General features: G+C 37.7%; 3 protein-coding genes across 5 annotated transcripts in view; 2 read left to right on the top strand and 1 right to left on the bottom strand.

Annotated features, from left to right (window-relative positions):
• Positions 1 to 538, bottom strand: part of LOC117401017 (calcium-binding and coiled-coil domain-containing protein 1) — a 91334-nt gene extending 90796 nt beyond the window's left edge. For 2 of the 3 annotated variants that reach the window (XM_059011532.1, XM_059011529.1), the window contains exon 1: positions 390 to 538. In XM_059011532.1, coding sequence (XP_058867515.1) covers positions 390 to 432 — 43 coding nt within the window. In that variant the 5' untranslated portion in view covers positions 433 to 538. Of the gene's footprint in view, positions 1 to 187; positions 207 to 389 lie in introns of those variants that run through there. The other variant, XM_059011531.1, reaches the window with a different exon arrangement.
• A 4148-nt stretch (positions 539 to 4686) lies between these two features.
• LOC117401003 (homeobox protein Hox-C10) lies at positions 4687 to 9160 on the top strand. Its single transcript, XM_034001386.3, has 2 exons — positions 4687 to 5654; positions 8847 to 9160. Exons 1-2 carry the CDS (start codon positions 4943 to 4945, stop codon positions 9122 to 9124), a joined length of 990 nt encoding a protein of 329 aa, XP_033857277.3. The 5' UTR covers positions 4687 to 4942; the 3' UTR covers positions 9125 to 9160.
• Positions 9161 to 21035: 11875 nt separating this feature from the next.
• On the top strand, positions 21036 to 24725 carry LOC117966957 (homeobox protein Hox-C9a-like). The gene is made up of 2 exons (XM_059011706.1): positions 21036 to 22094; positions 23907 to 24725. Exons 1-2 carry the CDS (start codon positions 21518 to 21520, stop codon positions 24149 to 24151), a joined length of 822 nt encoding a protein of 273 aa, XP_058867689.1. The 5' UTR covers positions 21036 to 21517; the 3' UTR covers positions 24152 to 24725.
• The last annotated feature ends 275 nt before the right edge of the window (positions 24726 to 25000 follow it).

Raw genomic sequence — 25000 nt, forward strand, 5'->3', positions numbered from 1 at the left:
TTGGCAGGCAAAGGCATTTTAAAACCTGGATTTAGACACACGTACATAATATTAGGACTGTGGCCAGTTTCATGATCAGTTTACCACCGCACAGACCTCCGTATAGCAGACACATCGCGGCCTACACCGGCAAATACAGTGTAAAAGACTATAATAAATAAATAAATAAATAAATAAATAATCTTACCTACTATTTATGTAGCTTCACCGGACACGTGTGTTTCTGCCAAAACCGTTGCCATATTGTGTGTCTTATTTTTAATAAAGCGCAATTTCACTTCGCTTCGTGTCCGGTCTCAAGCCCTTACACCAACTACAATGGTAAACCCAGCGATGCAAACGCGTCAATTCTATAATGACGATGATGATAATAACACAGCGAATCTCACCTCGGCGCTCCACTCTCCGCACTGCTTTAACCCCAAGGTCCATCGCTTCTGGGTTTATTTTTAGTTTTTGTTTTTAATTGTCCACAAAAAGAAACAATGCAAACAGGTAACACTGCGTCCCTGTCTTTGTCCGGCCATTTCCCCCAAACAGGTTAATTGATTCATTTGCTTAAGGTGTGTGAGGCGACTTTTAAAAACTTGTTTTTAAAGGGACAGTACCATTTTTTTTTCTAGGCTCTGAGTGTAATAAGAAAACACTTTAATTATAAGGGCCTACTAAAGCCACATAATAATAATAATAATAATAATAATAATAATAATAATAATAATAATAATAATAATAATAATAATAATAAGTTGATTTAAATGCAGCCCAACTTTTAAATGGATTATTTTATTTGTGTTCAATCATACATAGTTTACCGTAGCAGTCTCTAGAGAACATTGACTTGATAAGGCTTTACTTCAGAATCTGTTATACTTATAAGCGGGGTTGGTGTTAGTCTGTGTTCACGTCTCTCCGTGTCTTTCTATCTGTTTCACTAAGGCAGACCTCTGAAATGTAAATTTGAATAGCAGGCAATTTCGTTTTTTTTGTGAGTTCAAAGCAAAAAAACGTTATTAACAATTTTATAGAATACAAAACAATGTTTACAAAAAAAACCAAACAAAAAAACAAACAAAAAACAATTAACCATTAAATCATCATGACATCATAGTTCAGGTCGACACAACGTGAAATGAATGACGCGAAGCCCCGGCACTGCCAGCGTGTCAGCACTGCAGTGCGTACAGCAGCAACGGCCAGGGTCGCGTCATAGGCACGCCTCCAGGTCAACGTCTTGAACAGCAGGCAGCACGCTGTCAACACACCAGGGGACTTGAAACATCTGCACGTTATGCATTGGTAAAACAAAGTTCAAATCCGGTTTAAAACGCGTGAAAACAAGCATTCTAGATAGAGACACCGTTTTAAAAAGAACCTGTCTTATTCAATTCTGTTCATCAGAATTAAAACATATAAAACATTCACAATCATATTCAGCCATCGTATTAAAATTCTCCCAAAACCCTCCTAGAGCAAAGAACTATACACCCCCGAAACAACCACAGCCTGATCCAGTAAATCATGCAATAAATACAAACATTAGAAATTAGAAATAGAAAATAGAAGGCCCTTCAGCTAGCTAGCTAGAGATAGAGAGAGGCACCCTCTATTAAATCAGAGCCTTGCTTTTATGTAAAAATTGTGATGAGTTTTTGTATGTTAGTATTAGTATTGGTGTATTAGATGCAGTAATATCAGCAGTCGTAGTCTTCTGTTTTGACCAGTGATAGATTTTTCAGTGCGGCGTTGTTGATTATTATTATAATTTTCTTTGTCTTGTCATGACGTCAGAGTTCCAGGCGCAGGTGGTTGACGCAGGCGCACGTCCTCGTCACTCATTGATATGCACACACATAGTGCAACACATAACTCTTAAAGCCCGGCATACTGTCTTGTCGTTTATATTAGTATAACAATTGTTGTTGTTATTAAGTATTATTATTATTATTATTATTATTATTATTATTATTATTATTATTATTATTATTATTATTATTATTATGATTATGATGTAGACCTAACTCATTCTTATAAGTTTCAAGCACTGTTCTCGAAGCAGGTTATACCTCAATGCTCAATGTTAACTTCAATACACGTCGAAGCTGCTGTAAATGCCTTCTCTCTCGCTAGAGGTCTGTAACACTCCAAGTTTATCTGTACATTTTCCATGAAAGTTGTCGAGTGTTTCAAACACTTTTTTTTTTCAAATCAACGTTGTGGGGTACACAATCTCTATAATTGCTGATGCGAAAACACAAGATTCATCTTAATAACACACACACACACACTTGTCGATTGCACGCCACAATTGAACTCGCTTTATCACATTTTTTTTAAAAGGGTACAGAGTAAAATTTCTACTGTTTTTTATTACACATACAAAATAAATTTATTTCACCTTAAACCAACGCAGAAAGCACAGATTTTTTTTAAATCATAAAAATTCGTTTAATGGTCGTATATATATATATATATATATATATATATATATATATATATATATATATATATATATATATATATATATATAGTCACCCAATTTCCATGGTGTTTTTCAACAAGCAAAGGTATTGCAAAAGGGCACAATGATTTTAGAGAAATTCACTGAATTTCATTTGATCCGTTTAGATATTTTGCTGAAAGAATGGTCACATGAAAACAGAAATTAGGGCTGTAGGCAGTTTTTTTTCTTCAAGAGTATCAATCCGTGTCGTTGCAGAGAGAGGCATTGTCAATGACGCTGCGTCTGTGTTTATACCCGCACAATAGTTAGCGGCAGCAGCGATTACAACCGGCCTTCTCAATGAAAGCAGCGCGGATCAGGTTTCAAGTACAAATCAAGTTCTGTAAAATGTAATTTGTAGCGATTAAAATACATGTGTGTGTGTGTGTCTAATACTGCATATATATATATATATATATATATATATATATATATATATATATATATATATATATATATATATATATATATATTTCCTTCTACTCAACATAAGGGCATTGTGTGAAACTTCCCGAAAACCAATTTTTTGATCACTTTTATAATAATAATAATAATAATAATAATAATAATAATAATAATAATAATAATAATCCTACACTGAGATGTAACGTTCTTTCTGTGTTCCCACAAACAGAACGTTGCGTATATGGCTTCGGTGTTTGAAAATTCTATTCTATGACGTGTTTGCTTTGACTCGTTCTTTATTTCAAACGATTAATATCTTACCAAATTTTATATATATATATATATATATATATATATATATATATATATATATATATATATATATATATATATATATATATATATATATATATAAATCAGTTATTAACCCTGGGCCTCAATACTGGAGCCGTGCAATTATTATTATAAATCCACGTCCTGTAGAATGTGATTCTGTATGTAATGCGGCATTATAGCGATATAGGGTTTGTTTATTGCGTCAAACTTCCGTTGATATTATATAAAACAGCAAATTTATATTATATATATAATGTAAAAAATCCAATCGAATTTATGTTAGGACACATTTAACAACAAAAACGATGCTTCTTGAAAAATTATATTCAGAAAGTGCTGCTAAAGTTATATATTTGGTTTTATTGAGCGTGCATCTTGCCTCGAATCGCTTAATATATCCATCTATATTGTAATGTTTTGGTCTGGTTATATATATATATATATATATATATATATATATATATATATATATATATATATATATATACATACATACATACACACACACACACACACACACACACACACACACATACATACACAGACATTAAAATTACATAAAGTGTAAAATAATTCTCACGCGAATATAACGACAGCAGACATTTCCATGCGTTTTATTATTAATATTGCAGCTTCGGTAATATTCGTTTTAAAGAGCTGTGAGCGACAGCAAAATGCAAAACCCATTTAAATGTAAGATCTCGTTAAATAATTTACAAGACGAAATAGCAGTGTATAGTAGATCTGTAGCAGTGATATGTGCATTCAAACAGCGTTGAGTGAAATCCTGCACAAATGCAATCTTCAGCTTGGTGAATAGCTTTGTTTTAAAAGTAATCTCGATGTATTTTCGTGCGTGTACACTTTTGCGCTTATTCTTCACTAATAATGCAGTTTCGTAGCTATTCAAATAAAACAACACGAGTCACATGTTATATCGATACATGAAATCGGCAAACAAGAGCTTTAAAAATATCAGACGCAACTTATACGCGTTTTTCCTGATTCAGAAAACAATGTTACCGCAGGCAATTCAAATAGAAAAACATAAAACATTTATTGAAAATCGAAACAGTAAAACAAACAAACAAACAAACAAACAAAGCGCCTGCTCATTTACAAAGTCTTAATGAAAAAATAAACCTTTAAACTTTTTGATGCTGTTTTTGTTAGAAGACTCACGCTTGAAGCGAAGTTTCTTTACAAAAAAGAAAAGAAAGAAAGATTCTGGTTATCCTTCTTGCCAAGGTCAATATTCCTGTTCGCTTTTCAGTTTGACATTGTTTTATTTTGGCCTGTTGATCTGCCTCCTTCTCGGGTACTCGGCTGATTGGAGTGGGAAGTATTTCACCCCAATACTTTCTTTGTTCGGTTGCGTGGCTGGCTGTTCCATACCGCGACTCGCCGGCTAGATGGCGCTGATGCTCCACGCACGGATTCCGAATCTCACCAACTTGACCCCGTGACGTCACCGCCGTCTGGCTCACCAAGGCCACTTCCAAACCCCATTGGTCTGAAAGTCACGTGGCGGGGGCGCAACGCGTGCATAATTATGTAGCTGATAGTATTATTTTTTTTAACAACCTAGAGAGAGAGAGAGAGAAAATATGTCAGCTCCCAACTACAGTAGCACTGGCAGCAATCGTTTTGAAAACATTGTCTCTTGAGATAAATAAATAAATAAATAAATACAATCAAAAAATGTCCTGTCGCAGCACCTTCAGTGCCGATTCCTTGCTTGGGTCTCCTTACCGAGGTGAGAATTATATTACTAATCCGGGTTTATACACCGCGCAGTCGGGTTCCGAATACAGCTGCGGGGTGATGAGAAACCGTGCGATTATCCCGACTCCGCTTTCCAAACACGACGATGTCAGCTCTGCCAGCCTGGCCATAAACACCTACCACCCCTCTTACCTCGCTCAGCTTGATTCCTGGGGTGACCCTAAAACTCCCAGGATCGAGGAACCTGTTGCCAGAGCGCTACTGCCCTGCTCGTTCCCAAACAGCGTCAAAGAGGAGACTGTCTGCTGTATATACGGAGACAACACTGGGGCGAAGGAGCCAGCCACTTACACCCGACTGGGAGCCGCCGAGACTTGCCACGCCGACCTCGAAGTACCGGTGCCCCGGTATTTCCGAGTCACTCAAGATTACCACCCCGCGGAAAAGAGCCAGGGCGCCGTGCAGAACGACTTTGGAGCAAGTTTCCCTGCCACCACCGTGGCAAGCCTGCCCACCAACCACGGTGGTTCCCCGGCTGGCACCTCGGAGCACGTCACAGAAAAGGGCAAATACCCTGTGGCATCGGAATTCAAGAGTGAAGACGCGGCCAGGGCTAAAAAAGTGACTGAAATGTTGAAGGGACCAACGAGCAACTCCAGTACGGATAACTCAGAAAGCGAAACTAAAGGCAAGTATTGTGAGCGGAGGGGAATGAGTTAATATGCAGTAACTGTTTGTTTGTTTGTCCCCCCCCCCCCCCCCCCTTCAATTTAGCGATCAGGTTGGGGGTGCTGTAGCTGGGGATTCCGGTAAGATGAAATCTTAACTTGTGGAGTTATGCACAGGACTCGTTTATAAATAGCAAGGTGTGTTCGGCTCAAGAATGCTACAGTTGACAACTGAAGGTAAAAGGCAACAATTAAATTCACCCGGAAAAAAATGCGGATTGCTAACTCCTGCATTCCAGGCTGACGCAATCGGAATAGCTTGTATTTTTAGCGTGTGTGTGTGTGTGTGTGTGTGTGTGTGCGAAAAAACGACGTTGTGGGGATTTTGTAAAACACCTTTTTTAATAACTAAATATGCCTTAAAAAAAGTGCCAAAATATTTAATTTGTTGTCGACTTTCAGCCTGTGTGGAGTTTTTTTTGTCTGACTTGAGTTAGAAATAGTAAGTAAAAAATATAATGAGAGTCAACGATAAGTCCCCACAAATATAGCAAACGTGTGTGTGTGTTTGTGTGTTAAAATGTTTACAGACGACAAGAAACTCAAAACAAAAAAGCCAAAACAAGACTCAATGTTATGCGCCACACAATATTAAATGCATGTTTGTCATGCGCAGTAAATATACATGCATAGCTGTGCCTGAGGGTATGTAAACATAGAGCTTGCATGAATTAATACAATTGAAACACACACATGAAATGGTTCAGCATCCGCGAGCGCCTTGATTCTAGTTTGCTGCGTTTCTTTGCTGTTCCGGTGTCTGGAGCTTCACGCACGCTGTAGAGATCCTCAGGCACAGTCTGGCCAGCATTGCGTGCTTTCCTCGTTTCAAAAGCAGGTCTGGGGTCGCGGTCTGTGTTGTGTGAGGTCTTAGGAAGATATCAGTCAGTAAATGGCTGCCAAAAAAGGGTTTCTTATTTAAATTCTTCTTTATTTTTCGTTCATTATTTATAAAGGTCATTATTGGTGATACATTTTGCCACACACATTCCAATCTGATTGGAACGTAAGAGTTTGGTAGAGATGGTTTGATTTGAGAGACACAAACACCCCATTGACACAACCTGGTTTATTATTATTATTATTATTATTATTATTATTACATAATATCTGTCATTGAATTCTTGGTCTGGACAATATCGCTGTTAGTTGAATTTATACCATTAAATCAGAAATACCTTACATTTAAATAAAACAATACATACATGTCAATAAACAAAATATTATACAGACATTTTCAGATGAGAATGTTAATGAGGATTGCATTCTTAACAATCACCATACAGCTGTGCAAGCCATCTACAAATCCAGTTTGTTCTTGAATAGAAAAGAAAGAAAGAATACCTATTTTACACATTAATATTTTTTTTAATTTACAACGTTCTTGTTTTCATTAACTAATTCAACTTAGGCGTCTGTAGACATGGACAGGGTGAGGATAGGTATTCAAAACGAGGGCTACAATTGACTCCTCGCACACCGTAACACAACACGAGCCCCAATTCATCTATTCGAGCCAATAAGCATTCCGATTATATTCGATTTCGTGTAAGTTACTATTTACAAAGTCAAATGAGCAATATATATATATATATATATATATATATGATATATATATATATATATATGGAAGCACGTGTTTATATCTCCAAAACCTTGTCATTTTTACCCTTTTACCTTTAAACGACTTTTTGTGATTTAAATATATAAATATATATATATATATATATATATATATATATATATATATATATATATATATATATATATATATATATATATATATATATATGCTTTCTAGTTTGGTTTAAAGTGAAACCATTTTTTTATATGTAATAAGAAACAATAGAAATTAACTCTGAACCTTTTTAAAAAAAATGAAAAAGCGAGTTTAATTGTGGCGTGCAATCGACAAGTGTGTGTGCGTGTGTGTGTGTGTGTGTGTTATTAATATGCATCTTGTGTTTTCGCATCAGCAATCCCAGACATTGTGTACCCCACCACATTGATTTAAGAAAAAAAACAGTGTTTAAAACACTCGACAACTTTCATGGAAAATGTACAGATAAACTTGAAGTGTTACAGACCTATAGCGAGAGAGAAGGCATTTACAGCAGCTTCGACGTGTATTGGAAACTTTATTTTTGTGCCATCATTTTTTTTCTTTTTAGAAAAAAAAACCCTATCTGTAATCTTAACATTGAGGTATAACCTGCTTCGAGAACAGTGCTTGAAACTTACAAGAATGAGTGAGGTCTGAAGAAGAAGAAATAAGACAAAACAGGATGTTTACTTGTCTTACTATACAGCTGAAGCGCTTTTGTGCGAAAACCTCCTGAAATAAAGGATTTCATAAGCATTCAAACATTTTGTCTACATCCAAAAAAACAACAACTTTATTTCATTTTTAAAATGTGTATATACACACACACAAAGTGTATCTATATAATTATAGGTTTGAAAGGGCATATATAATTACAAAATAACAGGCTTGCGAACTTGTCACGTTCATACAGACAAGTTCCGATGAATGGAGTTCAAGCAGGTAGCTACAATATCAAATGTATTTAAATTGCACGATCATTGAGATGTTATTTGAAGCAGTCATCTTCAGTCAAAAATATATAGCCTATACCCGATCCGATTTCTAATGGGTTCTCTCCTTTCATTATCTGCTCGTCAAACATGTTTCTTTTTTTAATACATCCCAAGGAATGTGAATTCTGTTTCCAGTTCCTACATGCATGTGCCGCGCAATCTTACAAGGAAGAGAGACACGGGGCATTCATCGTATGTTACCAGCGGGGCCGCATGCATTGCCATTATCAAAACTGTTCACGTTTGCAGCTGACTGACAATGTGCAAGTCTAGATATATGTACGGAGGTATAACTGCAGGGTACAAAGGTGAACAAAATGAGATAGATAGACAGATACACTATACAACTATTTGAAAAAAACACACATGCAATCTCGTTTTGTATTGTATAATGTATTGGTGTAGCTTTTAGACATAGAAAGAAAACACTAACTAAAAATAAAGAAGCACATTGTTTAAACTTTTCTATCCCTGTATACCACCTTTCTTTTTACTTACACGTTCAAAACGATGACATTTAAAAAAAAAAAAGTTTTGTTTGTTTCTTTTAACAGAAGACAAAAAAGAGGAGAGCTGTGCCGGAAGTTGGCTGACAGCTCGAAGCGGAAGAAAGAAAAGATGCCCTTATACCAAACACCAGACTCTGGAGCTGGAGAAAGAATTCCTGTTTAACATGTACCTGACTCGAGAGCGCCGCCTGGAGATCAGCAAGAACATTAACCTCACCGACCGGCAAGTCAAGATCTGGTTTCAGAACAGGAGAATGAAACTGAAAAAACTGAGCAGGGAAAGTCGCATCGGAGAACTGTCATCCGACCTAACCTTTACATGAGATGCGAATCTGGGGAGAAAGGGAGAGGGGGAAGAGAGAGAGAGAGGGGGGAGAGGGAGAGGAAGAGGGAGAGAGAGGGGGAGAGGGAGAGAGAGGAGAGAGAGGGGGGAGAGAATAAGCTAGCGGGCAAAGTCCATATTCAAGATAATAAAAAAAGTCCTCGATTAATGATTGACAGATTATGTGATTCATATTGCGTACAACAATAACAAATAACTGTAGAGGATTAGCGAAACAGACATTCTCGTTTCTGTGCTAAAAAAAACACGAAAAAGACGTTATGTGAATGTTGAGGTTTGCAATAAAACCAACCACTTTTACAGACAAGGGCTGGAGAAATACTTTCCCTATTAAATTATATTAATTGCATATTGTATTACAGAAGAGTGAAAATGTTTTTTTATTTATCTGTAAAATTGTATTTACTCCCCCCCCCCCCCCCCCAAAAAAAAAGGATATAGATCAGGATAGATATGCAGGCTGTCCAGGTACGTTTTTTTGTGATATATTTGGGTTGTGTTCTGTGTCACTCTGTGCATGTATACCTCGATTCACCGAGCAAAAAAAAAATGTCATTAAAAACCCACACACACATAAAAAAAGAAAAAATCAAGCAGTCGGAAAGTGATTTCCTCCCACGATTCTCATTTATTTGAAGTCTTCCCCGATCTTGCTCATCCAAATCAAAAATGGAAGAAAATGAAAACCCCGTAGCAGTTTTATATACGTGGGAGAACTGTAGCGTTGATTTAAATATGTCCAGGTGACCACGATAAGTCAAGGTCATAAAAGAGCAATGTTGGGACGCTCCTTGTAAAAGCGCTGTGGGTTTTATGATGTGCAAATATAATGTGCCGCTGCGGTAAAGATACATTCAAAGGTGAATGGGTAGGAGGGATTTGGATCTTCGAGCTCCGAGTCTGTGTGGAATCGCTCGACTCATTCCAAAGGTTCTTTTAGAATTCGGGCAACATTCCATTTAGGATAGCGGGACACGATCACTCCGGGGGAACCGACAATGGATGGGGATCAGGAAATCAGGAAAGCACGACTCTGGTATACAGGAGAACGGTAAGGGGATATTTTTTTTGGTCTGTCGCGGGAGTCCAGATGCTTTGATGGGACTTTTTTTATTTCTTCTTCTTTCGCCGGCTGATCAAATATTCTCCAAGCGCAAAGGAGAGGTACCGAATTTAATGCATCGTCTGTCTGTTTTTTTTTATATATATGCAGTGATTATTATTATTATTATTATTATTATTATTATTACAATCTGGAGCCCCAAAAGAAGGCACGTAGCCATGTGTTTCTCGATGTCTGTATCTTGAACTATGTGTTGGTGACTTGCTTTAACTTGGAATAGATCATTTTTTAACAAGCTAGAATACGTATATCTATCTATCTATCTATCTATCTATCTATAATCCGATCAAGATAGAATACCAATCTTTCTTTCTCTATCTCTATATATCTATATATATATTGCTTACTTGCTTTAAATTGGCATTTATTGTTTTTGGGACAAGCTAGAATATTTACAAGCTAGAATCTATCTATCTATCTATCTATTTTCTACAATGCATAATGGGACAGCAGTCATTTCGTTTTTCGATTCTTTTGCAGATTAATACCAGACCCATAGGGTTCTATCACAGTGTCGGAAAACTAAACGCGTTCTTAGCAGGAATGCAAACTAACTGGACTTGAAGCGATTTTCTTTTTTTTTATTATTATTATTTGTATTTATTATATTTAATTTGTTGTCGTTCAAAGCAAGATTACAGACGGGTCTGATTTGGTACGAAGCGACGACTGTCCCAGCTGTGTTGCTGCTTGTTGCGGTTGTTGAAGTTTATCTGTGTTCGATCAGTGTGCTGGGAAGAGAACGCAGGATGACGCTTGTTTTGTATTTCTCCGACTCTCTAATCCCATATTGTAAAATGAAAATCAATGAAATGAATATTGTTTCTGCTATACGGATCTCCCCGCCCAGCACCGCTGAATCGTGGCGTCTGTAGTTTCATGCCCGCACCGCTGAATCGTGGTTTAGGTAGATTCGTGCCCGCCCGCACCGCTGAATCGTGGTTTAGGTAGTTTCATGTTGTTGGGTTGGCTCTTCTGTTGCTCGACAACAGGAAAGTGCCTTAATTACGTCAGTCAGTCTTCATCTCGGGCTCCTTAACAAGCAGAGACTCCACTGTGCGAATGACATTGTAGCTGAACCCGCTGGGTTCTCCTTCAGACGCATTCTTTCCGTTCTGCCTCGGTCGTAGGGATTTCTCGAGTGTCGAGAAAAAAATATCCCCAGATTGTTTTATTACCATTGAAGAAGATGTGGACATCACAATTAGCAATTATAGGGAACAAAGGGACAGCGAATTATGAAAGAAAAACATTAGGAGCAGGTACAATGAAGACATGGGGTTTGGGAAATCGAGGGAAAATTATAGCCCGCAGTCAACATGAATTCACAATGACTGCCTCGGGTATTAATATCATATGTACTGTAATAGATGTCTATTACTGTGAGGGTAGAAGCAAATCATTCTTCGTTAAAAAAAACGCGCTACCCCTTTGAAATGCACTTTGAGATATATCTACACACTAGCCGCCAATAAACACGCGTGCGTCGACAATGCTGGTGCACTTGGATGCGAGTAAACCGTCATTGAAGATATATGGAAGTATGATCTTTGGTTGCTGCTAGTACAAGCGACCGCCTTAGAGTGGATCCGGGAGCATTCGTGCACTGGAAAGCAGCGTGGTCCTGGAAGGAAAGACTTGCGCTCTCAATAACCGGGAATCTGTGCCCAAAAATTGAGATGACAGAATTGTCCTCCCCTACCCAAAATACACGCTGTCATTTTAATTATTATTATCATCGTTTTATTTACACTAGTATCCGTGTTTTAATTAATCCATCCTAATTGTAATTGTAGAAAACCTGGCACTCAAACACGTTCATAGATGCAATAGTAATGCGTGCTGAATTAAGAGCAGAGAGCAAAAACCGCACCAAGTGTCGGATGGAATTTCCACAAAGAAAAACACAGAGACGTGTGATTTTTGTTCAATTATTTTATTGAAATCAATTGACTTGTGCAAATAATCCCAGCTCGTGAAGGTTTGCTGTGTCGTTTTTGTTTTATTTTTCAATCGTGAAATATATTAGCAACTGCGTCAGCATTGCGCACAATTCTGAATTCGATCATTTCAAAAAAATATGTGGTAAGAAATGAGTGCATATATACATACATATATACATACACTAATACATGCATACAGACATTGGATAATGGGTTTAAACTTGAAAGAAAATCACACACACGCACGCTTCTTCACAAAATGTAACGTCATAAACTAAGATAGATAGATAGATAGATAGATAGATAGATAGATAGATAGATAGATAGATAGATAGATAGATAGATAGATAGATAGATAGAGGTAAAGAAATCTCCTCTGTGGTATTTTGACTGGATCCAGCCCTGGTATTTCTCCGCAGTTTTCACAAGGCCCAGCCTATAATACACAATAGAGAATATTATTACTCTTAACGGTAATGACGTGTAACCTGTATATAACGGCATAATGATTGGTGCGTGTGCGTGTGGTGTCTGTGTGTTTCATTTGGTGTGCAATTACTGACCAGACAAAATACATGGGAATATAACAGGCATCGAGGATGCCATGTTCTTTATGAGATTCCTTTAGACCCAAATCAGACATTTTTCTATTTAAAAAAAAACAAAACTCCCGCGAGTCATATATACACATATATTATTATTTTCAATCCTGTATTATATTGGGTGTATTTATGTCCTGTCCAGATTGATATACCCGTACATAATCAGCGATTGCACAGAAGAAAAACAAGTACGTTTTATTAACTTCTCAGGTAACGACAGCCTTATCGTTTATTCAGTGGGATTTGTTAACTGACAAATCAGGTAAAGGGTGTTTATTGGATTGAATTGTGTGTGCTGTTGGCGGTGATAATTACGTGTTGATATGACTAAGGAGGCGCATAAAACTATAACCGTGTAGCTGTACAGACACAATAGAACAGATACGACATAAATATCAGCCTTGTAGCCACATGGAGTCCTGTTGATCAATAGAATCGGTTGGTTATATTTATGGAAAGATTTTTATAAAAAAAATCCTTTATTTGCAGGACGTTTCGGACAAAATCTTTCTCTAGGCGTGTAGAAAGAAATAAACAGTGAAATCAGAGTGCTGTGATTTTTTTTTTTAAAAGAATACATTTCAATTTATTGTAAAAACACGTTTACTGCACTCTGTAAGTACTTTTCGTTCTACACAGCTGAATCATACCTGATTTCAAATAGTATATATCTATATAATAATTTGCAATGTTGGATTTGGGACCCTCTTTACTGTTGCAAATAATTACACAGTTCGGGAGACGCTAGAGAACGCCATATCCATTTCAATACAACGAAAATCTTACGCCTTGGGCACAAGTAATTTGGCACAGCCACTGAAGCAAACCCATAAACACTTTCATCCAGTAAAGTTTGGTTGTAATTCAAGGACGTGTTATCCAATTAATTAAAATAAAAGAGAGAGATAAAAAAAGCAATAAGAAACAAATATCCACCCGGGGAGCTCGCCAAGCATCGAGCTCCGATAATACACAGCCTCGGTGGTTTCAGCTTCAATGTAGGGAGTCGGGTTTTATTTAATGATAATATGCACGATAACAATCACAGAATGTTCGGAAAACAACAGGGTTCCAAATAGAACCATCAGGGAACCAACACATTCCAATCTGTGGTAATATATATATATATATATATATATATATATATATATATATATATATATATATATATATATATATAACTGCAGTGTACAAAATTGAAGGCATATGAAAGAAAAGGTTTTTAAAAAATGTACACAAAATGTTTAAAAGAAAAAAAAAATTATTTTAAGAACGTTTCGGGCAAAAGCCCTTCTTCAGCTGTTTAATACACACACACACACACACACACACACACACACACACACACAGACAGTATATTTTTAGACCGCTGAAAAAGGGGCTTTCATTTTCTTTCATTTTTGTTCACTGCAGTCATACCCCCGTTAAAACCTATAATATCTCACTGAAATGAACAAACCGGTCATTTCAGATTGCTGATGAAGACACTGGTAATGCCACGCTGTAATCTGCGATGAAGCTCTTTCCTACACGGATCCGTTCTTCGCGGTCTGGCGCGATTTTGTGCAGCGCTCTTCATTAAAAAATAATGTCAAGGTGCTCCCAATCTAAAATGCACATGAATATTTTACCTCGGGTTTGCTCAGCTTAAATATTCTATCATTGTGCGCAATGCGGCTGTGGAGAACACTGCTCCCTGTCCGAGACGGTGTTTGGGTTGGATAGATGCGTTCAAATGCATTGTCAATACAACACAAAACACGGTATGGGCCTTACATATCGAAATGAGGAATTACATTGCATTGACTTGAATACGTTTTCAACAAATCCATGTGATAACCAGACCACAGCTACAGTGTCTATACAGGCTTAGTGGATCTCTCACAGCTAGATTCATCCCATTAACTTATTATTACCATTATCAATGTGTTCTTGAAAAAATGTGTGTGTGTGTGTATGGGGGAATAAACGTTTAAGTTAAAAAAAATGTTTTTGTCTGATATTATTATTGAAAGAAATGTTAATTATGGATTTATCGTGTTGTGTTTTTTTTTTTTTTTTTTATCAGGACTTCCCACAACTGTCATACCATACTTCTAGTCTTATTCCTGATTCCAGTACAGGAAGTTTGAACCGAGGGTTAAGTTTTGAATCTGAGCATGCTTTTTCTTGCAATGCCACACGGGTGTATTTGTAATTCACCGGCTGCATGCATTGACGCGAATCCCTTGGAGCGCCGGTACGGTCTCCTCGTGTTTAATATCAAGCTAGTGGAACATCCGACCCTGGAAATGAGATCTGGTGTTTTGATGAGCGGTCTGGTGCCTTTGTCCGGCCACTGGAGACAGTTGTCTGGAATCCAAAGTCATTCCCATTGAGCTCAAAGGAAAGGCAGCACTGGGAATGTCGGATAAACAAAGCGTTTAAAACTCACTAAAACCGGACGCGGGGTAATAAACAGGGGGGGGGGGGGGGGGGACATCTCCAACACCTTCTCTTTAGGAAAAATATCTGTATTGAATGCAATGTGGGATATATATCTGATCACGACCCGGGTTCAATATCAGCGCTCTCTCGTGTTCTCTGCGTCCCACGCTATGTTTTTGTTATATATTTTTGCATTGCTGTGTACCCGTGAGCTGCATCAACAAGCGCACTCAAGCTGGTTTTATGGGTTTATGGGCGCTCTGTAAACAAAGCATTATACCCTTCGGTCGGGCTAGTGAATGAAATGTTAAGGATACATGTTCTTCAGTCACTGTGTGTAGAATTGTACCTAGTATCTATTTTATACTGCATATATGTTTGTTTGGTTTTTTTCCAGAGTTTTGGCCGGGCAACTTCTCGAATTCCACTCAAACCGTTTTAGAATCTCTCTCAGAAAAATCGAGACAGAAGGTGGTAACATTTTTATATATATATATATATATATACATACCGAAATAAAGAAGCTGTGTGTTTTTCAAATTGAATTGCAGAATGGCCCTCGGTGTATGTACATATTGTGAAAAAACTATGCGTTTATTATATGATCGTACCAAACACATGTCTAATGCGTCACGAACAAAAACATGTGGTAATGATCTTTTACCTGGTAATTTATATATATATATATATATATATATATATATATATATATATATATATATATATAGGCCTGCTAATGTGGTCAAAACAGTCTCGATATACCGACATAAACAGCATCCTTTCAGATTGGGGGAGCTGAACTTTTATTCAATAGGGAGGGATATATGCAGAGATTATCAGAGTCAATCTTGGTATTTAATGGAGAATAATGGATTAAATCAGCGCTATACGGAGTACGATCTGTAATTTACTTTTTTAGAATAGCAATTTGATTAAATTATTATTGCTATTATTATTATTATTATTATTATTATTAAAGGGCCCAAATTATTATTTAGCACTATACACCCTTTTTTCAATAAAAGGTAAACTGATCGAAAATCCATTCCCAATTTTGAACTACTATCTTTATTAATGTTATTATGTATTTGCAGCTGTCCCATACACAATAATAGACTACCACGCCGATATTAAACAATGCACGAAAAATGCGTAAACGAGCCCTCGGCAGGGTTAAAAGAAAGCCTTGAACACATGCAGTCAAATGAAAAGAGATCTCCGTTGTGTGCAACGCGCAAGGAACGGCGTCTCCAACACACGCTGCTGCCGCCGCACTGGCTAACATATGTGCAGTGTTTATCTCGGACCATTGCTGTGTATGGCGTGCCTTTATACTGCACGGGTAGGTAGGATATTCTTTTTTAAATAATCGCGTTGTGTTTGTTAGTTTGTTTATTTTTGATCTGGGCATATATAGCAGTCGCATTGAGAAGGCGGCGGTGCACGCTGAGTTGAAGTTTTCATACGCCGTTGCAGCTGTTACAAACTCAAGTGATCACTTTACAGCACCGCCCGATAGAATGAACGTATTTCGCTCCATGAAGTCGAATGAAACCTGCTGAATAATGTTACGTTAGCATATTGAATTACACACCGCTTTGTAGTTTTTCCCCCCACATACATCACGAAAAACTGACAAAAAAAATGAAAAATGTGACATGAAATTCCGTACTGCTATTATGGCTTCCGGTGGACGTTTGAGATCTCATTTTGGAGTTTCAGATCTAAATTTGAATATTCTAAAATATCTAAATTACGTTCATATAGGCCTAGTTTTTTTAAAAAAAAATTCTGTCTCAATCCTAAAAGTCTAGGTGATGCAACACGTTTTGCCATAGCTGTGTATGTTTATAAATGTAAATGCTATTTAAACGACTAAAGTATTGCACGTATGTGTGGATAATGTAGAAAACGTGTACAATGTTCTCTAAAATTACCCAACATAATCATGCCCCGAGTTTCAAAAGGGCAGGGATATAGCCTACGTCATGTTATCTCATTTTCAATGCACATATAATAATATCTCATTCTGTAATGTACCTTTGGAATTCAAAACTACGGTATTTAAAAACGTTTTAAAAACGTGCTGATTAAATATTTCGCACGACGCATGGGTCAGAAATTGAGAAGGAAAATAAACATCTTTTGAAATTGTGATTCGGCGCCCGTTTGTGTTTAGGGCGTACTTTGTCTCTCTTACGTACAGGCTTGTGCAGAAAGAGGTATTTTTTTTTGTTGTTGTTCAGAAATAAAGAAATAAGTTTAAGTGGCGCATTTAAAAAAAAATAGACACGCGTTTAGTATTTACAAGCGGCAATGCATTATATTTGAAAAATGAAATCTGCTGTCTCCCAAAAGGAGCAAACAAGACAGGTAATGTAGGAACACTAAAATGTGAAGAATCAGTTTAAGAAAATCAATTATATCTTCTTCAGCTGGACGGGAAAACAGTTCTGTAAACAAGCGGTATATATATATATATATATATATATATATATATATATATATATATATATATATATATATATATATATATATATATTCCAGGGTATTAAAAGGTTAGGGTACTGAGAAGCAAACACACACTGACACACACACACACACACACAGTGAAATAGTTTTCGCATTGCTAATACTGAACTCATCCATTACCTAGCGTCCTTCTGGTTTCAATAACGGCTCCGTAAGCAGAACAGAGAAAGCGCGGACTCAATTTGACGAACTTGACGGTGTTTTTGAAGGAAGCTGTAGGAATGTTGTCTCCCGTCTGCCGTTCGACAGACGCTGTTTGTCAGGGGCAGCGTGGGTGTGTGTGTGTGTGTGTGTGTGTGTGTGTGCTAATCCCAGGGCTCCCCGATTGCCCCTAATTAATCTCCATTCCACCCTTATTTTAATTGTTTTTCTTTTTCAATTAAGAAACATTCCTCGTTCTCGTTTGTCTACAGCTGCATCCCGGTTATTTGTGCATGCAAGTGCATTTTGTTCTTGTATTTCAAAGCCGCCGATGAGCGCATTGCACGCTTGTTCGACCCACTCCCCTTTAATGGCGGCTCCTCGACATTCAGCCTTCCTTTAAATTCAATTCCTCGAAGTCGATTTAACGCGAAATAATCCCAAATAAAAGACTGCTAAACCAGACCAAAAAAATACAATATAGATGGATATATTAAGCGATTCGAGGCAAGATGCACGCTCAATAAAATCAAACATATAACTTTATCAGCAATTTTTTTAAAATATAATTTTTCAAGAAGCATCGTTTTCATTGTTAAATGTCTCCTAACAATTTCCATCGGATTATATATATTATATATATATATATATATGGTAAAGAGAAAGTAAATGTTTGCTGGGTTGAGGTTAGATAGGCTACCGTTATAGAGCCCATTGAATAACTCAGAGCATGCATTTAACTAAACACTAATGACGGTGACATTAGTCTGGGTTTGTATTTTTTTTTCAGGTAAACACGTGCTTTGTGATACGTCACCATGTTCTATAGGTCGGACATTTTAATTTCTAGAACTAGGCCTATGGTTCACTTGTGCGCCGAAATTGTAATACAATAAAATATTATTTATTAATATAATAATATAGTTTAGGTCTATGCTGCCGAACGTTAATAATAATAATAATAATAATAATAATAATAATAATAATAATATATACCAGTCTAAGCAGACTTATTTTATTTTCCCACACTGTAAACAAAATGTGAAATTAAATTATCTGATGAAAACGTTTTCAAATCAAAGGAAATCGCTGTTTATATTGGTCTTATATATATATATATATATATATATATATATATATATATATAAATACACACACACACACACATATAAATATATGGAGTTGTATCGCAGGCATGTATTTTAATGAATAAGTCATTGAAAGAATCACAACGCTAACGTTTTGCAAGCGATGGAGACCAGTTTATTTTTCTTTTACTCTAAATGAACTATTTATTAGAATAAAGATTGCTTGACCATTCTAGCTGTACACACACACACACACACACACACACACACACAAACACACAAAGAAAAAGACTGAATAAAAAAAAACAGAGACAAACGGAACGTGTTCAGGGAGCCGCGTCTGTACACTCAACACACAGTATACGCATTTCGGTACCAATACTAATGCCAGAATAATCTACGGGATGGGTACAGAAGTCTTGAAATCCTTCCAGTTTACCGCGGGGAGTGCTGCCAGTCATTTGTGTTGACAAAATCTTTCCCATTGTCCAGAAGCCGCCATGCTGTCCGGGGGGGCAGAACCACTTTCCCTCTTTTAAACTCAAAGAAGATTTTGTATTTGTAATACTTATAATTATAATTAATTAAGTATGACCCCAGCTTGATTGACATATTTAAGCCTGGACCTCGGCAAAGCTTTGAGGGGCTTTGAGTGGATATGATAACCGTGCGTGTAGGAAGACCGGCTTTGAGAGCGACAGCAAATCGAGTCCGGGGCTAGGAGATTTTAATCCAAAAACGAATCCAAAAACTAAATGAATTCCTCTCACCAGACCACGGCTGAACACTTAAAACAAAACAAACAAACAAACAAAATCGGACCACCAGGAAACCAAACAGGCTGGAAACTTTGGAAAACGTTGCAATGCTGTGGAAATAATTCAGCGTTTTTAAATGTTGTTGTTCCAAATATGTTAATGGTTTAATTCATGTTAAAAGCTTGAAGAATTGTTTCAAGTATTCACTGCAGCTACCGATGCGCTGAAACCATAGATAGCAAGAGTAGAATCGCCCAGATCTCCGTGTTTAATGTTTGGCCTGCAATTAATTTATTTATTCATAATATTATTGATATTTGTATGATTATGGTCGTGGTAGTAGCAGCTGCAGCAGCAGTAGCTGTATTAATATTGTGGCATTAAATGAACCTTATAGAATAATTGTATTAGATAGAGATAGATAGATAGATAGATAGATAGATAGATAGATAGATAGATAGATAGAACAGTGTTCAGGACGCATATAATTTTTAAACCCAGACGAGTGACTAAATCGCTTTGTTTGTGTTTAGAAAATAGGCGTAAGAGTGTACAAATAAAATTAATAATTAAAAAAAGACAAAAGAAAAATCATTTTGCCTTTATAGAAACCCGTGGTGCGTGTCCTGTGTGTCTCGACTCTCCCATAATACTGTCTATTTGTGTATCTTTGCATTCCCCCATTAAGACAACACAAGCAAAGCCCCGTGTTGTATTCAACCCCTATATAAAAACCACGCAAGTAACGTAACGTTAATGAAAACAACTTTTACTCTCCTTTCACATACAGAAAAAGCCGCGCTTTCCACATGACAGTGTTTCTTAGCAAGTAGAACTACTGGGTTTTATGCTATACTAGTAACTCTGCGGCCGTTTTTATTAACGACACGTTTATGAACAATCAAATGGTACTCGTAAAAATTTATTGAAGGGCATAAAAGCAAGCGCGTCCAGTTGCCGGCTGCATACGGCCCTCGGAAGTGGGCAGGTTTTCAAGCACAGACTCTCCCTTTCCGTGACACTGTTTTTCTTTCCAGGGGTATTCCCTACCAGTGAATGTTTGTTTGTACAGGCGTGTAGTTTTATTTCAAGTCTGCTCACTCCCTCAGTCTCATTAATCCACTTGAGATTTGCAATTAAATACTATCCTTTTTACATTCCGTCAAAGGATAGATATTATATCTTTTGGCTGTTACCATACACCCCCCCCCCCTCCTCCTCCTCCTCTCTCCGCGTGTGTGTGTGTGTGTGTGTGTGTGTGTGTGTGTGTGTGAAACCGCACTGGAAACCTAGCTACGTTCTGCTTGTTGTTTTTGAATGTAATATTGCCATTCGCCCGTGTCACTCTATCACGCTATGGAGATCAAGAAAACAGACGGATGAACTGCGTTTAAAAAAATAGTGCCTGATCTGCCTGCACAGCCTGATCCCTACCTCGGTCCCCGTGCTGTGCAACACACTGCAAGCGAAGAAAATCTCTAATAAAACCAACACCTTTGCACCACCTTTAATATGATCTACATAGAAATACTCGTCCCAACATGATATCCACTTAAAGGGAAGATGGCTTGCCGAGTGTGCCAAGAAAGGGTCCCGCGCATTAATACACATTGTAGTTTGGGGGGTAAATATAAACCACGTGGGTGTCGGCCAGCCAATAGTGTGCCGGGGAGCCCGCAGAAATAATTACCTGCCTTGATTGTTCTGTGAGCAGATACAAAAAAAAAAGTACACATACACCCGTCCATACAATAATCTGATGAATGTAAAAGAGACGGCAAACCACACCATGTCGACCACAGGTCCCATAAGCAACTATTACGTAGATTCTTTGATTAGCCACGAAAGCGAAGAGGCGCTGACATCAAGATTCGCCGCAGCTACCGGAGCTCACACTGGGGGTCCCCGGACAGCCGGTTTGGTCCCGGAGTGTACCGACTTTCCCTCCTGCAGCTTTGCGCCCAAACCCACCGTGTTTACCTCGTCCTGGGGCCCCGTGCATTCGCAATCTCCGGTCGTGTATCACCCCTACACACACCAGCCGCACATAGGAGCCGATTCCAGGTATGTGCGCTCCTGGCTGGAGCCTATCTCCGGCGCCGTCTCCTTCCCTAGCTTCCCAGCCAACAGCAGGCATTACGGGCTTAAGACTGACTCTTTTCCCGGGCGGAGACCCGGGGACTGCACCGCCGCGGACGGGAGAACCTACTCGGATTATCTGTACAGCTCCTCAGCAGACGTCAGGGACAGAACGCCGCAGATCAACATTCCTTCCCCGGAATCGGAGGCGACAGTATCCGGCAAACACAAAGAGGACAAGACAGAATTAGACCCAAGTAAGTTCGGAGTAATTCCTGTTTACAGCCGGGGAGGATTCATTGCGTGCAGACCTCCATAAAATGAAATTACCTTTTGGCTATTTCGGATTCCTGTTGAGGCAGGGAGGCAGGCAGGCAGGCAGGCAGGCAAGCAACACTGAAAGGGGAACTAGCTCATAATGCATGCTCATAAAAAAAAAAAAAAAACAGGTTATAAAATAAAATGCTAAAACTCGTTTCAGCAAAGGGAGAGGCTACAGCACATGGAGATACATTGACAGCTAACCATACAGAACTGCTGTTATTCATTTGGCTATTTTTTGGGTGGGGTGTTATTTTATGAATAAGGCTGTTTTTTTTTGTTTTTTTTTTTTAAAGACAGTTGCTGAAAATGCTTTTATTAAAATACGGTTTATGTTACACAAAACAAGACATGTTCACTCCCTCCCTTAGGTATAGCCACATATAGGCAAGGGCTTTTGTGACGGTAGCTATATTAATAATACTAAAATGGTCCTGCATGTATTAGATTGATATATTGGTCCCACCTATTGCTTGCTTGATAAAAAGAGCTTTGAAGATTCGGACTGTAAGCGGCAATGACACGTCCAGTTTATAACGGATTAATAAGAGCATGCATACGGCACTCCTGAATGAATCGTGCCCACTAACAGTAATATAGTTTAGCATCAAGATTAATGAAGTTATATTCAATAGTGCTTTACACATTCTTTGTAAGTTTACACTATTTAATAAAATAACAAACGCAATCTGCACTCCCCCAAAACCAAACGTAAAACGTGTTATTATTATTTATTATTATTATTATTATTATTATTATTATTATTATTAAAGAAGCTCATAGAGTAATGGCCATTATAATGGCACTTCTATTTTAATTGTTGAAATTCTATAAACACGAGACGTGGTTCTCAAATTTACACATGTGTGTGGAAAAAGGGGGCTGAGCGAATAGATGTGCTAGTTTTTTCTTTTTCTATAACGAATTTTTACCACCGCGGCAATAAAAGCCACGTCTTCCTTGCCCAGCACGGACACCGTCAGCTGTGCCGAAGAGTATTTGCTTCAAATCCCCCCACACTAGAGAGCGTTCAAGTCAGTTTATAGGCCTATAAAGCGAGCGAGTGGGGGGAGCGATTTCCAAACGACCGTACCTCGCCTATTCAGGATAAGAGACTAACGCGCTAACACAGAAACCAGGAATGCACTTCATTTAAGTGAGTCATACTTACACGAGTTTCAGGCGGAGATTTTATATTATTGGAATAAGACTGTACAGCGTAGACCACGAGCTTGCTAAAACAAATATCGCGTTCCTCCTGAACTTAAGGAAAGACCCCGTGTGCAGACGTGTGTTTATAGGACTTGAGGGTGAATTAGAGTCTAGATGAATTCTATGAAAGGACAGCGGTTTGAAGAAAGCCTATTTATATTATATTATATTATATTAGGCCTATATATTATGCAGTATATTGTTAGATTTGAGCCAAGGCAATATAGGTCATATTGATACATACTTAATCCCACTGCTCGTCAAAAATATTAGTTTTATGTTTCCAAGAAAAAATAAATAAATACATGGCCTACATACATACATACATGGCCTACATACATACATACATAAATAGCGAGCTTTATGTTTGTATTCTTAGTTAGCAACATTATAAAAAGGATGCTGCAGATGTTGCGGTTGCTTTGAAGATGTCTGCACTGTGTTTGGCTGTTTGCATATTGAATCATACCACTGGAAAGTCATATAGACTGCTAATTGGGTTTTTTTTTAATTCGCTTAAATTTTATTTTGCACAGACAATCCGGTGGCGAATTGGATCCACGCTCGCTCCACTAGAAAGAAAAGATGCCCCTACACCAAATACCAAACCCTGGAACTGGAGAAAGAGTTTCTATTCAATATGTACCTCACACGGGACCGGCGCTATGAAATGGCCCGGGTTCTGAATCTAACTGAACGCCAAGTCAAAATATGGTTTCAGAACAGGAGGATGAAAATGAAGAAACTCAATAAGGAAAAGAATGACGTCAAAGCGCAGTGACGTATTCGGCCATCAAAAATAACAGCGACGACAAAATCGTCTTATATTTTAATTTCACTCTTATTTTTTTATTTTTGTCACCGTGCACCTGTCATGCTTTTTGACTTTGAATGTGCAAAGCGAGGTTCGATGAGGTTTAGATTTACAGACACAAACCGGGCAGTATTTGAACCGCAGTCTTATCAAACAGCTGCATCTAATTAAAAAAAAAGTACTTGAATGTATTATTATTATTATTATTATTATTATTATTATTATTATTATTATTATTATTATTATTAGTGTTGTTGTTGTTGCAATTAATGATTATTTTTTTCTTTGTAACTTATGAGCGTCCTGTGCTTAGTTTATTTTCCCAACGTTTGTAAGTTCCGCACTTGCATATTTTGTACAAAACACACACACACACGAGAAAATGGCAGGAATGTTTATATGTACGTGTCGATGTCTTGTGTGAGGTAATAGTTTTTCATGTACTTATTTGTGTGTTTTATCCATTCTTCTCACTACACCTTGTAATATGATGTCCTGCTGTACACTGTAGCTCTATTTAAATATACCCGACGTCACCAGAGTCATGCCTTCGACTGTCTTTTCTTTAAAAACGCATTCGGGGTGAAATGGAACACAGGGAGAGTCGATAGAAGTCAGTTCACTAGTAATGACTTTAACAAGAGACCTCAACTTTAACACTTACAGTACGGGTAGTGATATGGGCGCGGTGTCAGATTGTGTGTACTGTGGAGCGGGAAGATGGACAGACAGACCGATAACTTTCAATATCCTGTGTGTATTTCATAGCTGCTGAGAATGAATCTCATTCATTATAGGAACGCTTGGCAGGCGCGT

The sequence above is a fragment of the Acipenser ruthenus genome, chromosome 42 (assembly GCF_902713425.1).
Source record: "Acipenser ruthenus chromosome 42, fAciRut3.2 maternal haplotype, whole genome shotgun sequence".
Lineage (NCBI taxonomy): Eukaryota > Metazoa > Chordata > Actinopteri > Acipenseriformes > Acipenseridae > Acipenser > Acipenser ruthenus.

Coding starts and splice junctions, on each gene's coding strand:
- LOC117966957 (XM_059011706.1), top strand. CDS start 21,518: ATGAATGTAAAAGAGACGGCAAACCACACCATGTCGACCACAGGTCCC. Junction 22,095..23,906: donor CAAGACAGAATTAGACCCAA/GTAAGTTCGGAG, acceptor TATTTTGCACAG/ACAATCCGGTGGCGAATTGG.
- LOC117401003 (XM_034001386.3), top strand. CDS start 4,943: ATGTCCTGTCGCAGCACCTTCAGTGCCGATTCCTTGCTTGGGTCTCCT. Junction 5,655..8,846: donor CTCAGAAAGCGAAACTAAAG/GCAAGTATTGTG, acceptor TTCTTTTAACAG/AAGACAAAAAAGAGGAGAGC.